The sequence below is a fragment of the Pleurodeles waltl genome, chromosome 1_2 (assembly GCF_031143425.1).
Source record: "Pleurodeles waltl isolate 20211129_DDA chromosome 1_2, aPleWal1.hap1.20221129, whole genome shotgun sequence".
In the NCBI taxonomy this organism is placed as follows: domain Eukaryota; kingdom Metazoa; phylum Chordata; class Amphibia; order Caudata; family Salamandridae; genus Pleurodeles; species Pleurodeles waltl.
In genome coordinates, this window is record NC_090437.1 from 3,396,078 (window position 1) to 3,415,592 (window position 19,515).

The 19,515-nt window shown below is 42.8% G+C and overlaps 1 protein-coding gene across 1 annotated transcript in view; it reads left to right on the forward strand.

Annotated features, from left to right (window-relative positions):
- NPFFR2 (neuropeptide FF receptor 2) overlaps positions 1–19,515 on the forward strand; it is a 229,499-nt gene that overhangs the window by 113,366 nt on the left and 96,618 nt on the right. The window contains exon 2 of the mRNA XM_069205786.1: positions 12,921–13,020. Within this exon, the coding sequence (XP_069061887.1) occupies positions 12,921–13,020 (100 nt within the window). The remainder of the gene's footprint in view (positions 1–12,920; positions 13,021–19,515) is intronic.

A 19,515-nucleotide genomic window follows, 5' to 3' on the forward strand; every position in this document is an offset into this window, starting at 1 on the left:
AGACCAAAACTCAACATGCTATCCACAGTGTGGGATTGGGATCACAGTTAGGAAAAGGCACTCCTAAAAAAGTGGCCCAAATTACTGGATCGTGCCGTTTTTATGAGACACCAATTGATTTATCTCATTGGATTCATTATTTAAAAATGTTTGGTAACTTTAGAATGTTATAGCTTATAGAGCTAGTAACGTGGTTAAAAACTTGAAACACTGCATTTTGTCCGAGTGGCAAGATTAAATATAACAGTCTGAGGGCCACAACTCCTGATTTTACAAGCATTTTATTATCCTGGCCAATAGGAAAATGAAGAAAATGACCCAAATCCAGTATTTTCTCCCCTAATCAATATGTGCAATAAACAATAAATGTAAGGCAAATACACTTTAAAATGTTTTTTTAAATCTGCCTTAATAGTCTGTGACTGTTAGTCAAATTAGCAAAGGCAGAAAGGCCATGTTAAAGAGAAATAAGGTTTTTAAAAAAAAAGTTAAAAATTGTATATAGTGTGAGTGGGTCCCAAGGGCATTGGAGTGATTTACATGAGCACTGGTTGCATTAGAGGAGATCAAGTTTGTTTTTATTTTAGGCCTCTGGACATTATGCGATTTGCCCAGAATCACAGGATGTTGAGCTAATGCCAGGATTCCAACATAGTTCCGGAGTTCCAAAGTTGGCAGCTCCGGTCAAGGTAGTCTCATAGCTAGGCTGGTGCAAACACACCGGTGCCTCAACCCCTCTCCACTCAGTCCTGAAAGACAATGGGATTGAGGTGACAACACCATGCCTCCAGCAATGCCCATGCATACTCCCACACTCCTACTCCACCATGGCCTTAATGAGATGTGATGACCCTGTGGGGAAGAGGTCAGGGGAATGATACTGATTTTGTGTTGGGCCAAACCCAAGGAAGGTGAAGTGAGAATGGCCCTATGGCCAGAGCAACAACTGACCCCCATGGAGGCCACTTCCCACTCACCCCCTCCCCAACCCACCATAGCATCAGGGCTATGGCCTGGCAGAGGAGGAAAGCGGCAAAGAACAAACATTCTGAGCTGGTCTTGGAGGTGGGGGACTGGGTATGCAGCAGCAGGGGTTAAAGCGCAGATGGCCCGACGACCAAATCACCTGACACCAACCCCCCCACCTCACTGCGAGGCTGCTTTACTCTTCCCTTCCCCAGTTCTGTTTGATAGCCCGTCAGGGGAGACGAAACACATTTTTGGGTTCTGTGTAGCCCTACAGGGGCCAAGCTGAAGTCTGCTATGTCAGGCCTAGTTATGCAAGCCCCTGCCCTAACAGGCAGCCTGCTCCACATTACAGTGGCCTGGCAGGGAGCGGGAGAACATAGCAAGGCTCAGTGGGCCGGGTGACAGAGGACTTAAAAAAATCCTGCCCCACAGGTAACTCTTAGGATTCGGCCCATTGCCCATTGCTCGACTGCCCACTTTCACAATCCAACCTGGGTTAGAGGCAGTGTTCAACGTCTTCATCACTAAAAAAAATTCTAAATGAAAATTACAAAATTAAAAACCCCTAGTAAGGTAAAATTGTACAAATGTAGACAATATTCCATAAGTGCACTAATTATTTGCACAAATTTAACTCTAGGATCAGGAAGTGGATAGAGTAACATGCAGGGGCAGCTCCTTCGCTATGACGGGGGTGCATCACCCACTCCCCTGCCAGCACCAGCAGCTGCAAACCTTTTAAAATAAAACCATTATAAACTATGGGCATATTTAAGAGCCCTTTGTGCCACCAGAGAGTCACTTTTCATGACGCTTCAGTGGTGCAATGCCCTGCTCCGTATTTACAAGGTGGGGTTAAGCCACCTTTTGTGGCTTCACACCACCTTGTAAATATGGCCCTTTCATGCACAGCACTTTGCATGAAAGGGGTGTGCAATGGGTGTTGCTTTGGGCGTGACAGCAACACCCATTGCATTTTCATGGTGCCCCAGATTTCTGAGTTTTCGTAAACCTGAGGCAGCGTCAGATTCTAACGCCACCCCAGGCGTGGCGTTAGCATGGCGCAATGAGGGGAAATGCTTTCATTTCTCCTTGTTTTTTGCTCTTTCTATATGTGCTTCACACTGCAGCAGAGATAAAAGGAGCACATCGCCATTTAAGATTGTTTTGTGCAGGATGGTACTCCTCCCTGCCCAAAACAATCTCGCCCAAAATGAAGCCATCCTTGCAATATGGTGCAAGTGTGGCTGCGTTGGTGCATGGCATCAAATTTAGCGCCAACGCAGGGGTAAACACATTTTTTTTCTCATCCCTTCTCCACCACATGTCACACCACCATGCCCAGCCCCTTTTCCCCCTGCGAGCCGCGACAGGTAACATGCTATTAAATGAAAAATATTATGGTAGCTCAAATTTGAACGTAAGAACTTTGCAGTTTATGGAGGTCACGGACTGAATTGTAGCCTCCAGATAAATGTGATAGACAACTGCTAAACCACCTCAATGCTTACCTGTACAGTCAACTCTAAAAATGAAGTAGTCTGCAGAAATGGTAGGGACTAAATCAGGGCCCGATGTGGAGTCAGCCCACGTTTCAGTAACAAACCTTATCTCTGGGGTGTAGTTCTGAAGGAAATAGGCAAATTTGTATCTATTTTTTAATTATAGAATGTGTGTTAAAAAGTGCACATTTTACATTTCCTCCTGTTTCTTTCTGTTCAGTGCTGTCCTCCATTGTGGTACACACGGTGGGATTTCCCTCACCCGTGTTATTAACTCTGGCGAGGTTGCAACAGTTGCATATTAAGTGACCCATATTTAAAAGCGTTCTAAAGTCAAACGTGGAACTTAGCCTTTCCTTGCTTATTTTATCACAAAAGTTCTTACTTCGAATAGTCAAAAGGTGGTCATGGCTGTAGGGTGAAATGGGCAGGGATTCTAGTGTTGGCCACTGTCTGGGTACGAATGGGCATGGACAGGCTTGCTTTTTGTGTGTCTCTGGTGTGCTAGCTGCATACCCACTGCAGGCTTCCAAAGCATAGACTGCATTAAATAGTGAAAAAGAAGTGGGAGAAAGGGTGCTAAATCAAGAAAATGGTCTCTGCAGCGGCACCTAGAATGATGGAAAAATGGCACTCCACTCCCAAAAGAGCAGAAAATAATAACCACCCCCCAAGTCAAATAAAGTGCAAATGTGTGCAAATGTTTTCCCCCAACATATGATTGATAAAAAATTTAACATAAATTTCCCTTTCAACACTTAAAGCCAGAGCACACTTCTTTTGAATTAAAAAAAACAAAACAGCCCCACACAATAAAACCTCCCTTTAGGGCAAGAAATCTGCCCCACAAACAGAATCAATAGAACTAGCTAATTATAGCTTATGCTGCCCATTTACTGTATAGGCTACATTATATTGTGAAAAATAATTTGAAGAAAAGAGGAGGAGTTGCCTATCGTCCCAGCGGGTAGAGCTCTAACTCAACAAATTAGTGTCTCTGGGGCAGCACCTACGAGCGAATAATGGCACTTTATTCCCCAAAGAGCAGATAAAATTGGCCACCCAAAGGCCAGATAAAATGCAAATGTGTGCAAAGTTCTCCCTTAAAATATGATTGATAGAATTTTAAATTACATTTCCCTCTCAACGCTTAAACCCAGAGAACCCTCCTTTTGAATTTAAAAAACAGTCCCACCCAAAAAAAAAACAAAAAAAAAAAAAAAGCTTTCCTTAGGGTAATAAATCAGCTCCATAAACAGCAATCAATCAGCCTGGCTGGTACAGCCTGAAGGGCGAAATCACCCTATCACTACGATTAAGAATAAAGAGGGTGAAGTTGTGCACACCCAACATGAACATTTTGAGGTATTCACCCGGCCTTACAGGTAGTTGTGTGGAGAGCAGGCTTCAATCTCTCAGAAGGGGATAGAAGATTTCTTGTGCAGTTAGAAGATGAAGCTCGTAAGGCTATGGGAAGGCCTATAATGGAGCCTAAAATCAGAGGAGCCCTTATGGAGCAATCACAAGGTAAATGTTTCCAGATCTATCCTGTCTAACTAACACCCAGATAGGCTAAAATGTTTAAAGAGGTGCTGGAACATGGTTCTTTGCCTGCTACTATTAGAGATACTTTATTTGTATCTGTTCCTAAGCTTTGGGATGATGCTTACAGTAACTAGTCTTTAACTCGCACTCTTGTGATGTGCAGGGTTGTTACCAATGATAAAAGCAAAAAGAACAGATGATAGTTAGAATGCTGAACAATGCAAACATTCACCCCCGTCACCAAGATCTGGGCTTAATCCATACTTTTTTTGCCCACCACACACCACAGTTTAGACCCAGCCATATGCAAATCAGCCTTGACCTCATTCCCCATGGGAAAAGTCCTGCCTAAACTGCCAAGCCAGGTCCTTTCTGGACTGGTAACAAGCATGCTGGGACCAATTTCAGGGTATCACCCTTGATCAGCCAGGCTAGCTTGAACCCAGTGCTCAGTAAGCACAGGACCCACGTCTGGGCATACTTAGGGTGACAGAAGCAAAAATAAAAATGATGCCATTTCACATGCCATCAAGAATGTTCTGAATCCATTCACTGCTCATTACATGAGGGATGTAATATGTGAGGTTACAAGAAGTGCATGGGAAGGGTGTGAGTTATAGTTACTTTAGGGCAAAAGGTACAGTTACTTGAGATACCTCTAACTGGTGAATTTCAGTGGTTTTGCTAGTTTAAAACATTAAGTTTTAAACTGACATTTTCACCTATTTATAATAACCCATCAACCATTGTTTTTTTCAGTGAATTTCTATGATTAATTAATGTAAAATAAGATACTGGAATTCTCAACCACAGCATCAATTTAACTGTAGTTTTTTTAATGCATTTTTTTTTATTTATTATAAAGTAAGATGTCCATCACCATGTGTGGCATGAGGTTGGCTGCAGGGCCTGGCATGTGCCCAGGGCCAACACCCAAACCCACATATGTGTCCAAGTCATCTCATGTGCCAAACCCTCTTTTGTTGTGCCACAGATCTGCTTATCCGTGCGGTGATTCTCCAGGGGGTACTCTGGGGATTGTGGATCCATGAAACCCCTCTAAAAATATTTTATTTTTGTTTGCCCTCCATCCCCTCATAGCCCAAGTGGTCAGGGTAACCCTACTCAGTCTCTTACATACTATTTAGCTATATTTTGTAGGGCATGGGGACTGGGTCCCAGAGTCCGAAGATGGCTGCCACAACTTTTCCTTCAGGTTGCACCCAGCCAATCTCAAAGCGCCCGGGAGCTTGCAGATCCGTAGATCCTCCCTGATGGATCTAGTCAAAATGGGGCATGAAATCTAAATGTATTTTGAACTTTAATTGTTCAAAAGGATTTCAACTGAATGACAAAAAGTACACTTTCTTGATCAACATCTAGTTTTCTGCAGAATTCGATGTAATTCTGTACAGCCATTTTGTGGTATCACTGTTCAGTTTTAAAATGGAAAATGACCTGGGGAAAACCCACTTTTTCACTGCCGCTGCTTGATGGGTAACCCCCAAAAATTTTAAGGAAAAAGCTGAGTGACGTGAGTCATTTGTTTTTAGTTTTTCATGAACATTCATCAAACGGTGTTAAAAGCAAGAGTCCTTTTTTATGGAAACATGGTCCTAACTATACCTACCAAGTGACTGCCACTAGATATGTATTCAACGAAAACAAAACATTTTGTAACTTACGTTATAGTCTAGAATTGTAATAATATTTTACTTTATGTTAAAAAACTAACAAAACCACTGAAATGCACCAGTTGTAATCATCTCAAGTAACCATAACTTGAACTCAGGCCATGCACACTGTTGTCATAATTTCTGATGTTGGAGTGATTTTATAAATAATGTCATAGTATATGTCTAGAGTGATGTAGTATGTGAGGTAAGTAGCAGTGCATGGGGAGGACATGAGTTATAGTTACTTTAGGGCACAAAATACATTCTGGTTATAGTTTTGCTTTCCTTGCATAAAAATATATTAATACGCCTACCAATAATGAATTGAAGGTGAAAAGCTTAGGAACTAGAAACAGTGTCTGTAAGGACATTGTCGGTAATGATCTGGAGTGAGGTGGTCACCCTATTTTTTCTGCGCCTCAGGACCTTATGAACTCTCTTTCCTGTTTTGACTTGAGGTGTCATCACATTGTGGAATTTCTGAAAGAGTATAATCCACTCTGCCTCTTACTTAAATGTTTCTCCAGGGGGATGTGTTAAAAGGTTCTCACACAGTGGAGTTCTTCATTGCTTATTCAACCTCCATTTACTCTTCAATGCATAGGACACGTGCTGGAGAAGTTTCAGGAAACTCATTGGAGGGTGCCTCGGCTATTGCCTAGCATGCAGATTCAGTTTGCAATCTATACAAGCATCATGCTCCTCACAATATGGGGAACAAAGACTGCAAACCTGACACATCAAAAAAAGTTGAGCTAACATGTACTCCCCATTTAAAAGTGACTCTCATGCCAGGGAACACCTAAGTTGCCTAATTTATGTACCCAATGTCAAGTTATCAAACTGTATGTGGACTTCAAGTATGTCAGAGTTAGCCCTGGCATTCTTAGGTTGGTTTTTCCCCTGACTTTTTACCTTTACCTCCTGTTTTTTGCTGTATCCTTTTTTGGCCTTAGGACTCTGGGCACTTTACCACTGCTAACCAGTACTAATGTGCATGTGCTTCTATCCTATATATGGTAACATTGGTGTATCCACAATTGGCATATTTATTTTACTTGTAAGTCCCTTGTAAAGTGAAATACCAAATACCCCGGGCCTGTAAATTAAATGCTATTAGTGGGCCTACAGCACTGATTGTGCCACCCACTTCAGTAGCACTTAATCATGTCTCAGGGTTGATATTGCAGAGCTTGTGTATGCAGTTCCACTGCCACGCAACTTGCCATTGAAAACCTCATGCCAAGTCTTAAAGTCCCCCTTTCTTAAATATAAGTCACCCCTATGGTAGGCCCTAGGAAACCCTAACGGCAGGGTGCCATGTAAGTAAAAGATAAGACATGTAGTCTTAAGTTTTACATGTCCTGGTAATGAAAAAGTCCCCAAGTCACTTTTCATTACTGTGAGGCCTACTACTCTCATAGTCCAGAATTGGGAATTCCTTATAATACTTTTAGGCTGTAATTCCTGATCCGAGAGGAGCAGCTGCATCATTTGTCATATCATTCAAATTGTAATAATACATCCTTTTTACTGGTAAATAATTTATTAATAACATTTTAGAAATGCCACTGTTAGAAAGTGGGCATTTCTCTACTCTCACTGCTCTGTGTGCCCGACAGCCTGTCTCTAATACACGTCTGGTCTACAGCTACATTTGTTCATTCCCTCCAGACACACACAACGCAGGACACTCATCTGCATCTACATTCACCTCCATACTGATGGGTCTTCCTGAACTGGAAGGGTGGAAGGGAGCTCAAACCTACACTTCAAGAGGGAAGTATCTGTCACCACATAAAGGACTGATTACCCCTACTGATAGTCTGATGCCAGACCTGGGTTGAAAGGGGGAAATACTCACTTCAGAAGGCTCCTTCGATGTCATCCTCCATACCAAAGGGGCTTTTCAGTATAAGTACTGGGGCTTTAACCACCTGAAATTAGTACACTTCTGGACCTGAAGAAAACCCTGCTGTAGTAAAGGCTGCTGAAAGGATTGCCACCTTGCTGTGCCTGACTGTTTCCAGGAACTGCTGCCCTGTTTGCTGAGCTGCCCTGAGGTCTGCTGACATCTGCCCTTCCAAAAGGAACTAAGGTCTACATCCAGGATGACTTCAATGGCTTGCTGGCTTGCCCTTTGTTCTTCCCTAAGATCTCAGGGATATCAAGGTCCTCGTGAGCAGCTTAACCCGAACTTCCCTCATTGTTCATCAAGTAGCGGCTCTCTCCTTCGGGAGAACATTCCCAACTGGTCCACTAGAGCCAGAGTGCAGCGCTCAACTGCCCTTTCCGCCCCACTTTGGGAGAAGTAGACCATTCCTTTTTCTAGTATGCGAGTGCGACACTTCACTACACCCTGCGCTCGACACAACTGTCCGGTCATTGAAAGCAACTACGAAATGCTGGGCGTACCTTTGCTGATCTCCTCTGGCACTGTTGCCAGAGGTGCTCCACCTGGTTACCCAGACAACTGCAATGTACTGCACATGCCTGCATCTCACCTGCCCTGCGAGCCACACCCAAGCCCGGCTCCGTTCTCAGCGGTGATGCAGACATCTAACCAGGTACTTAATTATTCCCGGCCCCCAGCCATGGTGGTGCAATTATTTGCTTAACTTGGGCCTGAGCTGTCCAGATGTTGTGACACAGCACTCCTCACCACTGGGGAACCCTGCACTTCACTTATACCTGCAATACCGCCCCATGTGGCTATAATTTTCTATATTCTAGGACAGCAATATCTAACGCTTTTACCCAAATTACTTTAAAGACTTTAAGATGAGTTCAAGCGAAAGCACTGCATTTGATATCTTGAAAAGTGAATAACTCTTATTGAACTAATTAGATTTTTGGCTCTTTGGTCTCATTCAACTAAACTGGTGTGGAGCCTTTTGTGCTGTTCTCATTGGGTTGCCCTGTGTGTGTGGGTTGCACACATACTTTACACTTTGCCTGCTTAATACCAAGCTAGCAGAGGGTGAGCCCAGGTTCATTCATTTAGGGTGTATCTGACTTGCCCTTACTTTGATTGCAGTTCTTACTTGGACAGGGTGCATGCCTTTGTCAACTAGAAACCCAATTTCTAACAATCAGTAATATGCTCGCTCATTTCTGAGACCGTGGACATGACACATCAAAAATATTACCCATAGTCCCCTGCCTCGGTAACAATACTGTGTACTATGAAACTTGTGGAACCATGTGATGTCCCTGTCTTACTCCACGTTCTTGGTACTGCAGACTATGGAAAGGGATCCAATTTGGATTGTGAGTTTCATAGCCATAATCTTGGGACAGGGTCTATGGACTACAGAAGGCATCACAAGACAGGGCAAAATATTTCATTGCTCTCTATATCAGTACTGAAACTGTATTTAATTGGCTGAATACACTGGGGTTCTATGCCTGTTGAGTTCACAGACTCACTTGTATTTTAGTGCTTGATGCTCCCAAGGTAGCAAAGCAGAACAGTCCAGGACCCACTCAGGAGAGGGGCTGTGGCCTAGTAATCACCATTTGCTGGTACACAATAATAACACACAATAAATGATGGGCCAGACAGCGTTTTTCTTTAGTAAAAATCAAAAATAAATTTGTTACACACACTACTAAATGCAATCACTGCATTCAGAGTATATAGTGTGAAGGCTGAAGATAGTGCCCTATATGGAGCAGAACTGTGGGGCTTTCCAAGGGTGACTACTCTGAGAAAAGCAGAAAACAGCTTCCTAAAATCCTTGCTAGGCCTCCCCAAGAGTACACCCCTGCTATCTTTGCAGTGGGCTTGGGTGTTAAACCAATTACTCACAAGGATCAACTAAGCTTTTGAGGAGGCTTTTATCAACACCAGTCCCAGTAGAACAGCACTCTCAATTAAATAATTAAACTTTATAGGAACTTCTAGGTTCATTGGATATGCTCCATCGGGGACACCTTGTGCCAAATTGGTCTGGAGGACTACTGGAACGACCAAAGTCGTCCTCTGAACCTCTTTAAGGAAACAACCAATGAAGCTTTTTTGGTGCATAAATGAGCACTAGAGGTGAGCAGCAGAAACCAAGGTACCCTTACTGCAACCTTATTAAATTTAATATTACACAGCAAGTGGTAACCTTTTCTAGACTACATCATGGCCCCTGTAGCTAGGCTATTGTATGTTAGATTTCAGCATGGCACCCTTCCACTCCAAATTCTCTGTGCAAAACGGAAATCTAAATTAGACCAGACTGTGGCTTGCCCTGTATGTTAGTATGCTGATGAGAATCTGCAGCACTTATTTTTCTTTTGCCCTTGGTAAGCCAAGATAGGTCGAGCTGGATTTTGCACTTTTGCAAATAGTTGTGTGTCAGGCTATTGCGAGCAGATACTAAATAACCTTTTGTCTGCATAGTCGCCAAATATCTTCACTGTAGTTGGAGTATCAGCCAATGTGATAAGACTGTCCATTAACAACCCTTAACAGACATTTGGCGGCATAGTCAAGGCCATTGGAATTAGCTCTAGCTGCAGTTTACCTCTAGGGTTGTTGCTTTCTGTCCGAAGATATGTTCTAGGTGGTTTAAATGAGGAGTTTAAGTGACAACCTCCACTCCAGCACTCTGGTGTGGTTTTAACATTTCCTGCACCTTGCTTAACCCCTAGACTAGACCATATATATATTATAGTTATGAACATGGGGAAAGGAGTTTACTGGAAGGACTTTGTACTGATATAAGCGTGCAAATTCTACGCATTATGTGCTGGATGATAATACCTCCCATTGCTGCTATGATGTGAGTAATGAGGCTCTTATATGGCTATTTATTCATTAATGATTGCACTTTACTTCAGGTAAACTGTGACTTTTCTATATGATGGTATGTTATAAGCATGCATTACATTTTTAACCACTGTATTTATTTATGTGTTGTGCTTTAATGGTTTACATGCTGAATAAAATATCTATGATGGTGCATATGTCAATGTACTTTGCAGGTCAAAGTGGAGTGAAACTGCACTCTGAGGCAGTTTTCCCCCATGTGTATAATAAAGTATCACTACAGACAAAACAGTAATTCACATTTACTTTTCCTATGAGTGTACACTAACATTATAATGCCTACCACAGGTCAATATCTTGCAGAGTCCTCTCTGCCCCAGGCTACCTATGCACAGTTACCGGGCTGCACACAATGGCAGTTTCACATGCGCAGCCCACACACGTGTGCACACATGTGTGTGCTTGCGTTCAATTGTAAGCAGACAAGTTCCCCTTACCCTAGCTGCGTCTCAGTGGCCTTATCTTAAAGCGTGGACACTGGCAGTAAATACATGCAGTTCAGTTGCCATTTGATTACTGTGTATGAGACACATGTAGTGAAACTCACCCACAGTAAAGAAGTCTCAAACCAGGTGATCCGAAAGGCAAAAGAAACTGGCACACGGGAGTGTAACTGAATCCAATTGCAACAGTTACTATTGGAACAATTACATTGTTTTGATAATTTTATATTGAAGAGTGTGGACTGGGTGTAGTAGATTGCAAAGCTCTGCTAATTTCTGTTTTGATTGACATTTTTGAGGTTATGCCAATCCTTTAGGTGCACAGGAATCTCTATCGATATTTCACCATAAAGCAATTCCCTAAAGTTATAATTACTTGATACATTCTTACCTTACCAGTTCTTAATCTCCGTTCTCATCTTTCTGTATGCTTTTCTTCCTGTCTGTCTGCCTGCCTCTCCATCGTTCTGTCCATCTGCCTGCCCAATTCACTTATCTGTCTGGCAGTTCTCCTATCTCCCCATCTGTCTTCCCGTTTGACTACCCACCTACATGCCCAAATGTCCAATCATCTGACTCTCCATCTCAGCCAGCACACCTCGTCTGTACATCTCTAACTTTCCATCTGTCAGTCAAGGTTGGATTGGGATCACAGTTAGGCCTGGGCACTCCTATAAAAGTGGCCCAAATTTACGGATTGTGCCCTTTTATTAAACACCAATTCATTAGTCTCATTCCACTCATTTTTATAGAAATGTTTTGTAATCTTAGCATTTTATTGCTTATAGAGATAGTCACGTGGGTAAAAATATGAATCACTACATTTTGGAGGGGGGACAAGGTGAAATATAATGGTCTGAGGGCCACAGTTTCTGATCAGATAGGTATTTTAATATCCTGGCCAATACGAACATGAAGAAAAACACTCAAATCCAGAATATTTTCCCCTAATCAGTATGTGTTTTAAAAAGTAAATGTAAGGCCAACACACTTTATAATGATTTCTAAAGCTGCCTTAATAATCTGTGACTGACAGTCAAGTTAGCAAAGGCAGAAAAGCCATGTTAAAAAGGAATTATCTTGTTCTACATAAAGAGTCCTCATTAAGTATCATGCTCAGGCCTTTGTAGAATTTTAAAACACGAACAATGACCGGTTATTATTTCATTTCTTTTTTTGTAGTTTTATGTGAACCGGTCCCAAGGGCATTGGAGTGATTTACACGAGAACCGGTTGCATTAAAGGAGATCAAATTTGTGTTTATTTTAGGCCTCTAGACATTACACGATTTGCCCAGAATCACAGGATGTTGAGATAACGGCGGGATTCCAACATAGTTCCCGAGTTCCAAAGTTGGAAGCTCTGGTCAAGTTAACGTTACAGCTAGGCCCAGGCAGACACATCGGTGCCCTCCCTCCCCTTTGCCCTGATAGACAATGGGACTGAGGTGACAGCGCCTAGCCCCAGCAAAGCCCATGCATACTCCCACACCCTTCGTCAACCATGGCCTTAATGTGATGTGATGGCCAAAGATAGCAAGGCTCTGTGTGCTGGGTGACAGAGGGCTTAAAAATACCTGGCCCACAGATGACTCGTAGTTGCCGGCCCATCGCCCAATGCCCTATTGCCTACCTTCCCAATCCGACCCCGCTGTCAGTCCGTCCATCTGTCAAACCAAGCCTGACCTGCTGCCCCTCTAGGGGCCTGTTTATTTGTGCATCCATCTGTCCGTCCACGTATTCACAAATGCATCTGCGAAACTGTCTCTAGCCAATCATTGTACACTTACCTCAGTTATTAGACTTGTTACTCTTGTGACCCTCACTGTCTAGCTTGCTCACTCTTTTACCTTCTTTTTCACACAGCCATGTAGTTATAATTGTATATCAATTGTGAAGAAAAAAAAATGTGGGGGGAAAGTACTATTAAAGTTTTTTTTAAAATGTACGTTCTTGGATCATAGGATGGCCCTTTGGAAGCACAGTCTGCACGCTGAGTGGGATGGTCCAAGGAATATCAGTTTCTGCGTCAGTTTTCACATTGGTGGCCATTGCAGTTGATAGGTAAGTCAATCAAGCAATCAATCAATCAATAGAAATATTTATTCGGATACTTGTAGCCATAAAAGTTAAAGACAATTAAAACTTCACAAATAAAATATTGCCACAATACATAATAGTATTCATGACTAAAATTTACAAACATGCCATAAGATATTAAAGCGGTAATTTTAATCAGCACCGCATATCTGATTCTCTCAGTCTCAATAATACAATTTTCTAATGAGCTTTTCAGATAAAGCCAGCACTGAAATTTAGACACATAAAAGCAATACTAAAATATAGTTTCCTAACAGCAGTATATAGTTTGTAAAGGAACATAACGTGCAACGTGCCCTTTCTAACTGCTTGTTACAGGAACATTTAAAGAGATTTCCAAACCATGTACCTCAAGTAGGGAACACGACGAGACAGTGGTCTAGTGTGTAAGAGTAAGGTCACTCCTACTACATAGGTTCAATGTTCACATTGACCCATGTTTCTGCTCTCACAGATAAACGTAGGCTGCCTTCCACTGGGCTGAGAAATTGCGATCTCAACTATAGGATGTAATGTAATCTTTACATCATCTTTGGATAAACTAAGACAAACAACACAATGTAAGCGGAGTAAAACACAACTGAAGCATATGTATAAAAACAAATATGATCATTCTATATGTTACTCAAACAATGAATACTATATATGAAATTATCAGTCCTTTAGAATTACTTACACAGTACTTAATTTGTGCTTGTTGTTTCCGGTGCACAGCACCGGCACTTATGTTTGAGGGCCTGCACTTATTTTTCTGCCTCAGCATTTACTGCGAGCAAAAGACACACATGGGAAAGTCAAAGGAAAAGAAAAACGAAAAAGTGTCAATGGGAGAAAGCAGAAAGCTGCAAGAGTGAGCTGAAGGGGCATGGAGTGGCTTTAAGTGGATTGAAGAGGCCCGAGATGGCTTCAGGATTACGCTGCCTCAGTAGTCCGTGTTCGCACATTTAATTGCAGCAGCTGTGTGTTTAAGATGAGGGCTTTGGGTAACTGCACTTTTGTATTTACAAATTAAGCACTTTAATTACATAAATTACAATAATGTATTTGAATAAAATCCTCTGTGTATTTGAAACATTGTCCGCGTGGGCCAGTTAAAACATACAAAGCAAAGTGAAACAGAAGTACATCATTGTGTATCAACAAATGCAGATTCACTCCAAAGTATGTTTCTGGTTGACCTTTGCCCATTCTGCTGGGTCAGTCCATATTTTGTGCCTTTTTGCTCAACCCTACTATAGAACTTTGTGCACTTTACCCCTGCTAACAAGAGGTAAAGCGTTTGTGCTACTCCTTTTAACATGATGGAATTCAAATAGGCCTGATTACCATATTTAACTTACCTAAAAACTCCTAGTATATGTAATCTAGGGTTACTCAGGGCCTATACGTTGAATGTCACAAACTGAAATGAGTCACAAGTGGACTGCAGCACATATTGTCCCATCCACTACAGAGACAGTGTATGCATGACTGCAGGCATACCACCTGCACATTGTTGGTGGCCGCTCTAACTGCAAATTTGACCTGTCAAAATAGCTCTTTTGACCGGCCTAAACCTTCCTTTTAAATATTTGTGTCACCCCATATATGATTTATTGCCCGAAAGGCAGAGTGCATTGTATTTAAAAGTAGAACATGTAACAGTTTGACTTTGAAAATGTTCTTATAATAAAAAAAAATCGTAAAAACTATGTTCACCATAGCAGGGTTGGTTGTTCCATAGCAAAGCATTATTATATAATATTGTGTTTAATAAGTGTTATTTACGTCCAGGAAACAGCTACAAATGTAATTTTGGGGGCATTTTGAAATATTTATTGCAGGTCTAATTTACTGGTAAATTCGAATTTGTATTGAATATTTTGTATGGATGACTTTTAAAATGTTACCTTTTTTGCCTGAAGTCTCTGGAAGCTAAATCTGCATTTTGTCCTCACACGTCTGCCCGGTAGCAATTATCTTTTAAAAAACCCTACATTTCTAACTTTAGTTAGTAAAATCCAACACATTTACAAATCTGCAGCAACATCATTAGCTTTTGATTTTCACAATACTTGCCCAGTTTTTAAAATGTATTTTCCTATATTGCCATCCTAAAACTTAGCTAGAGTACTTAGCTAACATCTATTCACATTCACCTGCTCACCACCTCTGGTTCATATGGTGTTATTATGTCTTACAACTCATCTTCCTGACTGTTGATTAGATGTATCTGTTCGATAGCCAGCCACATAAAGGATTCAGGTAGAGAAAGAAACTTGCTCACAACTAAGTTTCCACTTCCCTATCATAGGAAAGACATAGCACTAAATCCGTTTTGTTAACGAGTCCATTGTCAGACACGCAGGAAAAATCTGCCTGCACAGTGACCTTGATGTAAATGAACTACTTTATTGACTGTTCATATGTCCTGCTTTCTGACTACAAGCTCCGTTTAGGATTGTATTTACCTTTTCAGTCTCTCTGTGTCACATTTATACCACAGTCTGAATTCCCTGCTGTACTACTGGCAGTTAAAAACAGATGAGCGATGAGTGAAATGCTTGAACTATTCACAGCCACTGATAATTACTTGGCCCACTTTCCAGTCCACCTTTTTTTATCTACTATGACATTTTAGACAGAGACCATACACAAGAAAATCATCATTGTTCTCACTCCAGTAGGAAGATTACAGCCAGAACTGCAAGGCCAAGATCTCTCCAGGTGGCAGCACAAGCAAACCCATACCTGTTTTGGACTTTTGGGCCTGATTAGTGACGTACAGCTTCAGTCCAGTGACACTGAACAAGGGACCCTCATCTGGACATACTCATCTCACTTAAGTCATCTTACTTAGAACAACAACCATTGACTTAACTCGGCAATAAGTAATTACTTGGAGACACATTTTAGTCCTTTTCCCTTGTATGAAACTCATACAGAGAAGAGCCATATAAAAATCTCAGTTTTCGTCCGGCTCCAAAAGAAAAGGTCTCGCCAGTTGCCGGGCCAGATGGGAACACAAGCGACTGAGGACCAATTTCTGCCATTTGAACCTCATCAGAGAGATGCAGCTTGAGTCCAATGTCACATTCAGCAATGGACACAGGTCTGGAAATACCCAAAATACTTAAAGTATCACAAAAACAAAAAAGTGAAAAGTGAAATATGGAATGCTTAAATCAGTCTCAGCCACTTTGTATTACTTGACTGCATAAAGCACAGAAAAGATAACGGCATCTTGGACCTTTGGATTCCCTTCCTACTTCCCTGAGTGCCCCTACACCTGATACGTAGTGCATCAGCCTCAATAGAGCACCTGGTTGGTACATTCACCCTGATACCTCCCTTGTTAGAGGGTGCTGGATGGCATTTATGAGAACAAATGGGGTGCAACAGCAGGGTTGGTTAAAGAATATGATTCTGATCTTTCATTTCTATATTTTCCATTAACCCCCATTTTTGATACTCTTTTGGATTTTGTTTGTCACTTGGCAGTGCCGTCTTCCTCAAACATGACAGAAAAAGACAGTCCTGTGGCAGTCAGCAGCTTCTTCCAGACTTGAATGTGCTTAAATAGGTGTTGACTTATTCCTTCCGATGTTCTTGCTTCATTCACTATTTACCCTATTTATCTTTTTTCTATACAGAGCCTTCTGTTTGGATCCATTAAGCATGGCCCACCAATCTTGGGCTTGGCCCTAGCAAAGCCCGATCCAAGGGTGGGCTCAGTACTGTTTGGCTTCATTGACAAGATCGTTTCTCAGCACCTAGGTTTAGATATTATTTTTTTTTCAAATTTTGATTCTCTATGAAACCCAGATTCTCGACCACTCTGATTGCTTGTGTGTGTTTGGACAACAGTCCTTGAGCTTCCCCTCTACCAGTAACACCTGTGACAAAAAGAAGGGCACTGTGGGACTCAGTGATATTCCTGACCCCTTGGTTATTTGTACACTAGCAAGGGTGGGGCCATTTCCCCACCAACTACTGAGCTCACTTCCTGTCTGTACTGACTTTTTGAGTGTATGTACATCACCTGTGGTGGGGCGTCCTCCCCTGGCAGCCATTGAGTCTGCACCTTGCCTGTTTTGATTTTTTGTGTGAATGCACATTAGCTGGGGTGGGACTTCGTCTCTCAGCAGCAATTAAATCTGCACCTTATTTGCACAGACGTTTTACACATTTGCACATTAGCTCAGTGGGATTTTGTCCCATCTGAGCTCAGGATAGGTGGGCCCATCCCATTTATAGCCTATTTTTTATACAACATGGGAAAGAGGAAGTCCCTGCATTCTACCAGCACAGTGGCCTCATAAGGTCTTCAGGACTACCCTATTATCATCCCATAGTTAACCTTGGCAGTGAGAGTTTTAAACAATTAAATTAAATCTGTAGAGAAGAGCTAAGTAAAGGTAGAAAATCCCCTAAAAACTCTTTGACATGCCCTAGGAAGGAAAACAGGGAGTCACCCCGTTAAGGGAAGAAGCCGAGATGGGTGTTACGGGAAACACCTGGAACAACAACTCCTAAACCACGAAGTCATGGAAAACGAAAGCAAAACAACGGTTTCGTTTTCAATGACTTCCTGGTTTTAGGGCCTTAACCATGCATGTGTAAACCATGTACATGCGTTGTTAAGGCACAGAAGAAGGGATTTGACACAGTGAAGGAGGAGGTAAGTTGGGCTGGAACTATGGCTGTTTTTTGGGGGGTGGGGTGGGGGGGTGAGAAAGTAGCCTCTTTCTAGCCTTGTTACCCCCACTTTTGGCCTGTTTGTGAGTATAAGTCAGGGTGTTTTCACTGTCTCACTGGGATCCTGCTATCCAGGGCCCAGTGCTCATAGTGAAAACCCTATGTTATCAGTATGTTTGTTATGTGTCACTGGGACCCTGCTAGCCAGGACCCCAGTGCTCATAAGTTTGTGGCCTGTATGTGTTCCCTATGTGATGCCTAACTGTCTCACTGAGGCTCTGCTAACCAGAACCTCAGTGGTTATGCTCTATCTTTACTTTAAAATTTGTCACTAACAGGCTAGTGACTAAATTTACCAGTTCACATTGGCATACTGGTACACCCATATAATTCCCTAGTATATGGTACTGAGGTACCCAGGGGATTGGGATTCCAGGAGATCCTTTTGGGCTGCAGCATTTCTTTTGCCACCCATAGGGAGCTCTGACAATTCTTACACAGGCATGCCATTGCAGCCCTCGTGAAATAACGTCCACGTTATTTCACAGCCATTTACCACTGCACCTACATGTCTAACCTTCACCTGGTGAAGGTTAGGTGCAAAGTTAGTTAGTGTGTGGGCACTAGCCAAGGTGCTCCCACATCATTCAGGGCAAATTCCCCGGACTTTGTGAGTGATGGGACACCATTACATGCGTGCACTATACATAGGTCACTACCTATGTATAGCATCACAATGGTAACTCCGAACATGGCCATGTAACATGTCTAAGATCATGGAATTGTGTATTGGGGACAATTCCATGATCCCCGTGTCTCTCGCACAGAACCCGGTACTGCCAAACTGCCTTTTCAGGGTTTCCACTGCAGCTGCTGCCAACCCCTCAGGCAGGTTTCTGCCCCCCCTGGGGTCCAGGTAGCCCTGGCCCAGGAGGGCAGAACAAAGAATTTCCTCTGAGAGAGGGTGTTACACCCTCTCCCTTTGGAAATAGGTGTGAAGGGCTGGGGAGGAGTAGCCTCCCCCAGCCTCTGGAAATGCTTTGATGGGCACAGATGGTGCCCATCTCTGCATAAGCCAGTCTACACCGGTTCAGGGATCCCCCAGCCCTGCTCTGGCGTGAAACTGGACAAAGGAAAGGGGAGTGACCACTCCCCTGACCAGTACCTCCCAGGGGAGGTGCCTAGAGCTCCTCCAGTGTGTCCCAGACCTCTGCCATCTTGGAAACAGAGGTGTTGGGGACACACTGGACTGCTCTGAGTGGCCAGTGCCAGCAGGTGACGTCAGAGGCTCCTTCTGATAGGCTCTTACCTCTCTTGGTAGCCAATCCTCCTTCCTTGGTAGCCAAACCTCCTTTTCTGGCTATTTAGGGTCTCTGCTTTGGGGAATTCTTTAGATAATGAATGCAAGAGCTCATCAGAGTTCCTCTACATCTCCCTCTTCACCTTCTACCAAAGGATCGACCGCTGACTGCTCAGGACGCCTGCAAAACCGCAACAAAGTAGCAAGACGACTACTAGCAACCTTGTATCGCCTCATCCTGTCGGCTTTCTCGACTGTTTCCAGGTGGTGCATGCTCTGGGGTAGCCTGCCTTCACCCTGCACCAGGAGCTCTGAAGAAATCTCCCGTGGGTTGACGGAATCTTCCCCCTGCTAATGCAGGCACCAAAAGACTGCATCACTGGTCCTCTGGGTCCCCTCTCATCCTGACGAGCGTGGTCCCTGTCCAAGTGACTCCCACAGTCCAGTGACTCTTCAATCCAAGTTTGGTGGAGGTAAGTCCT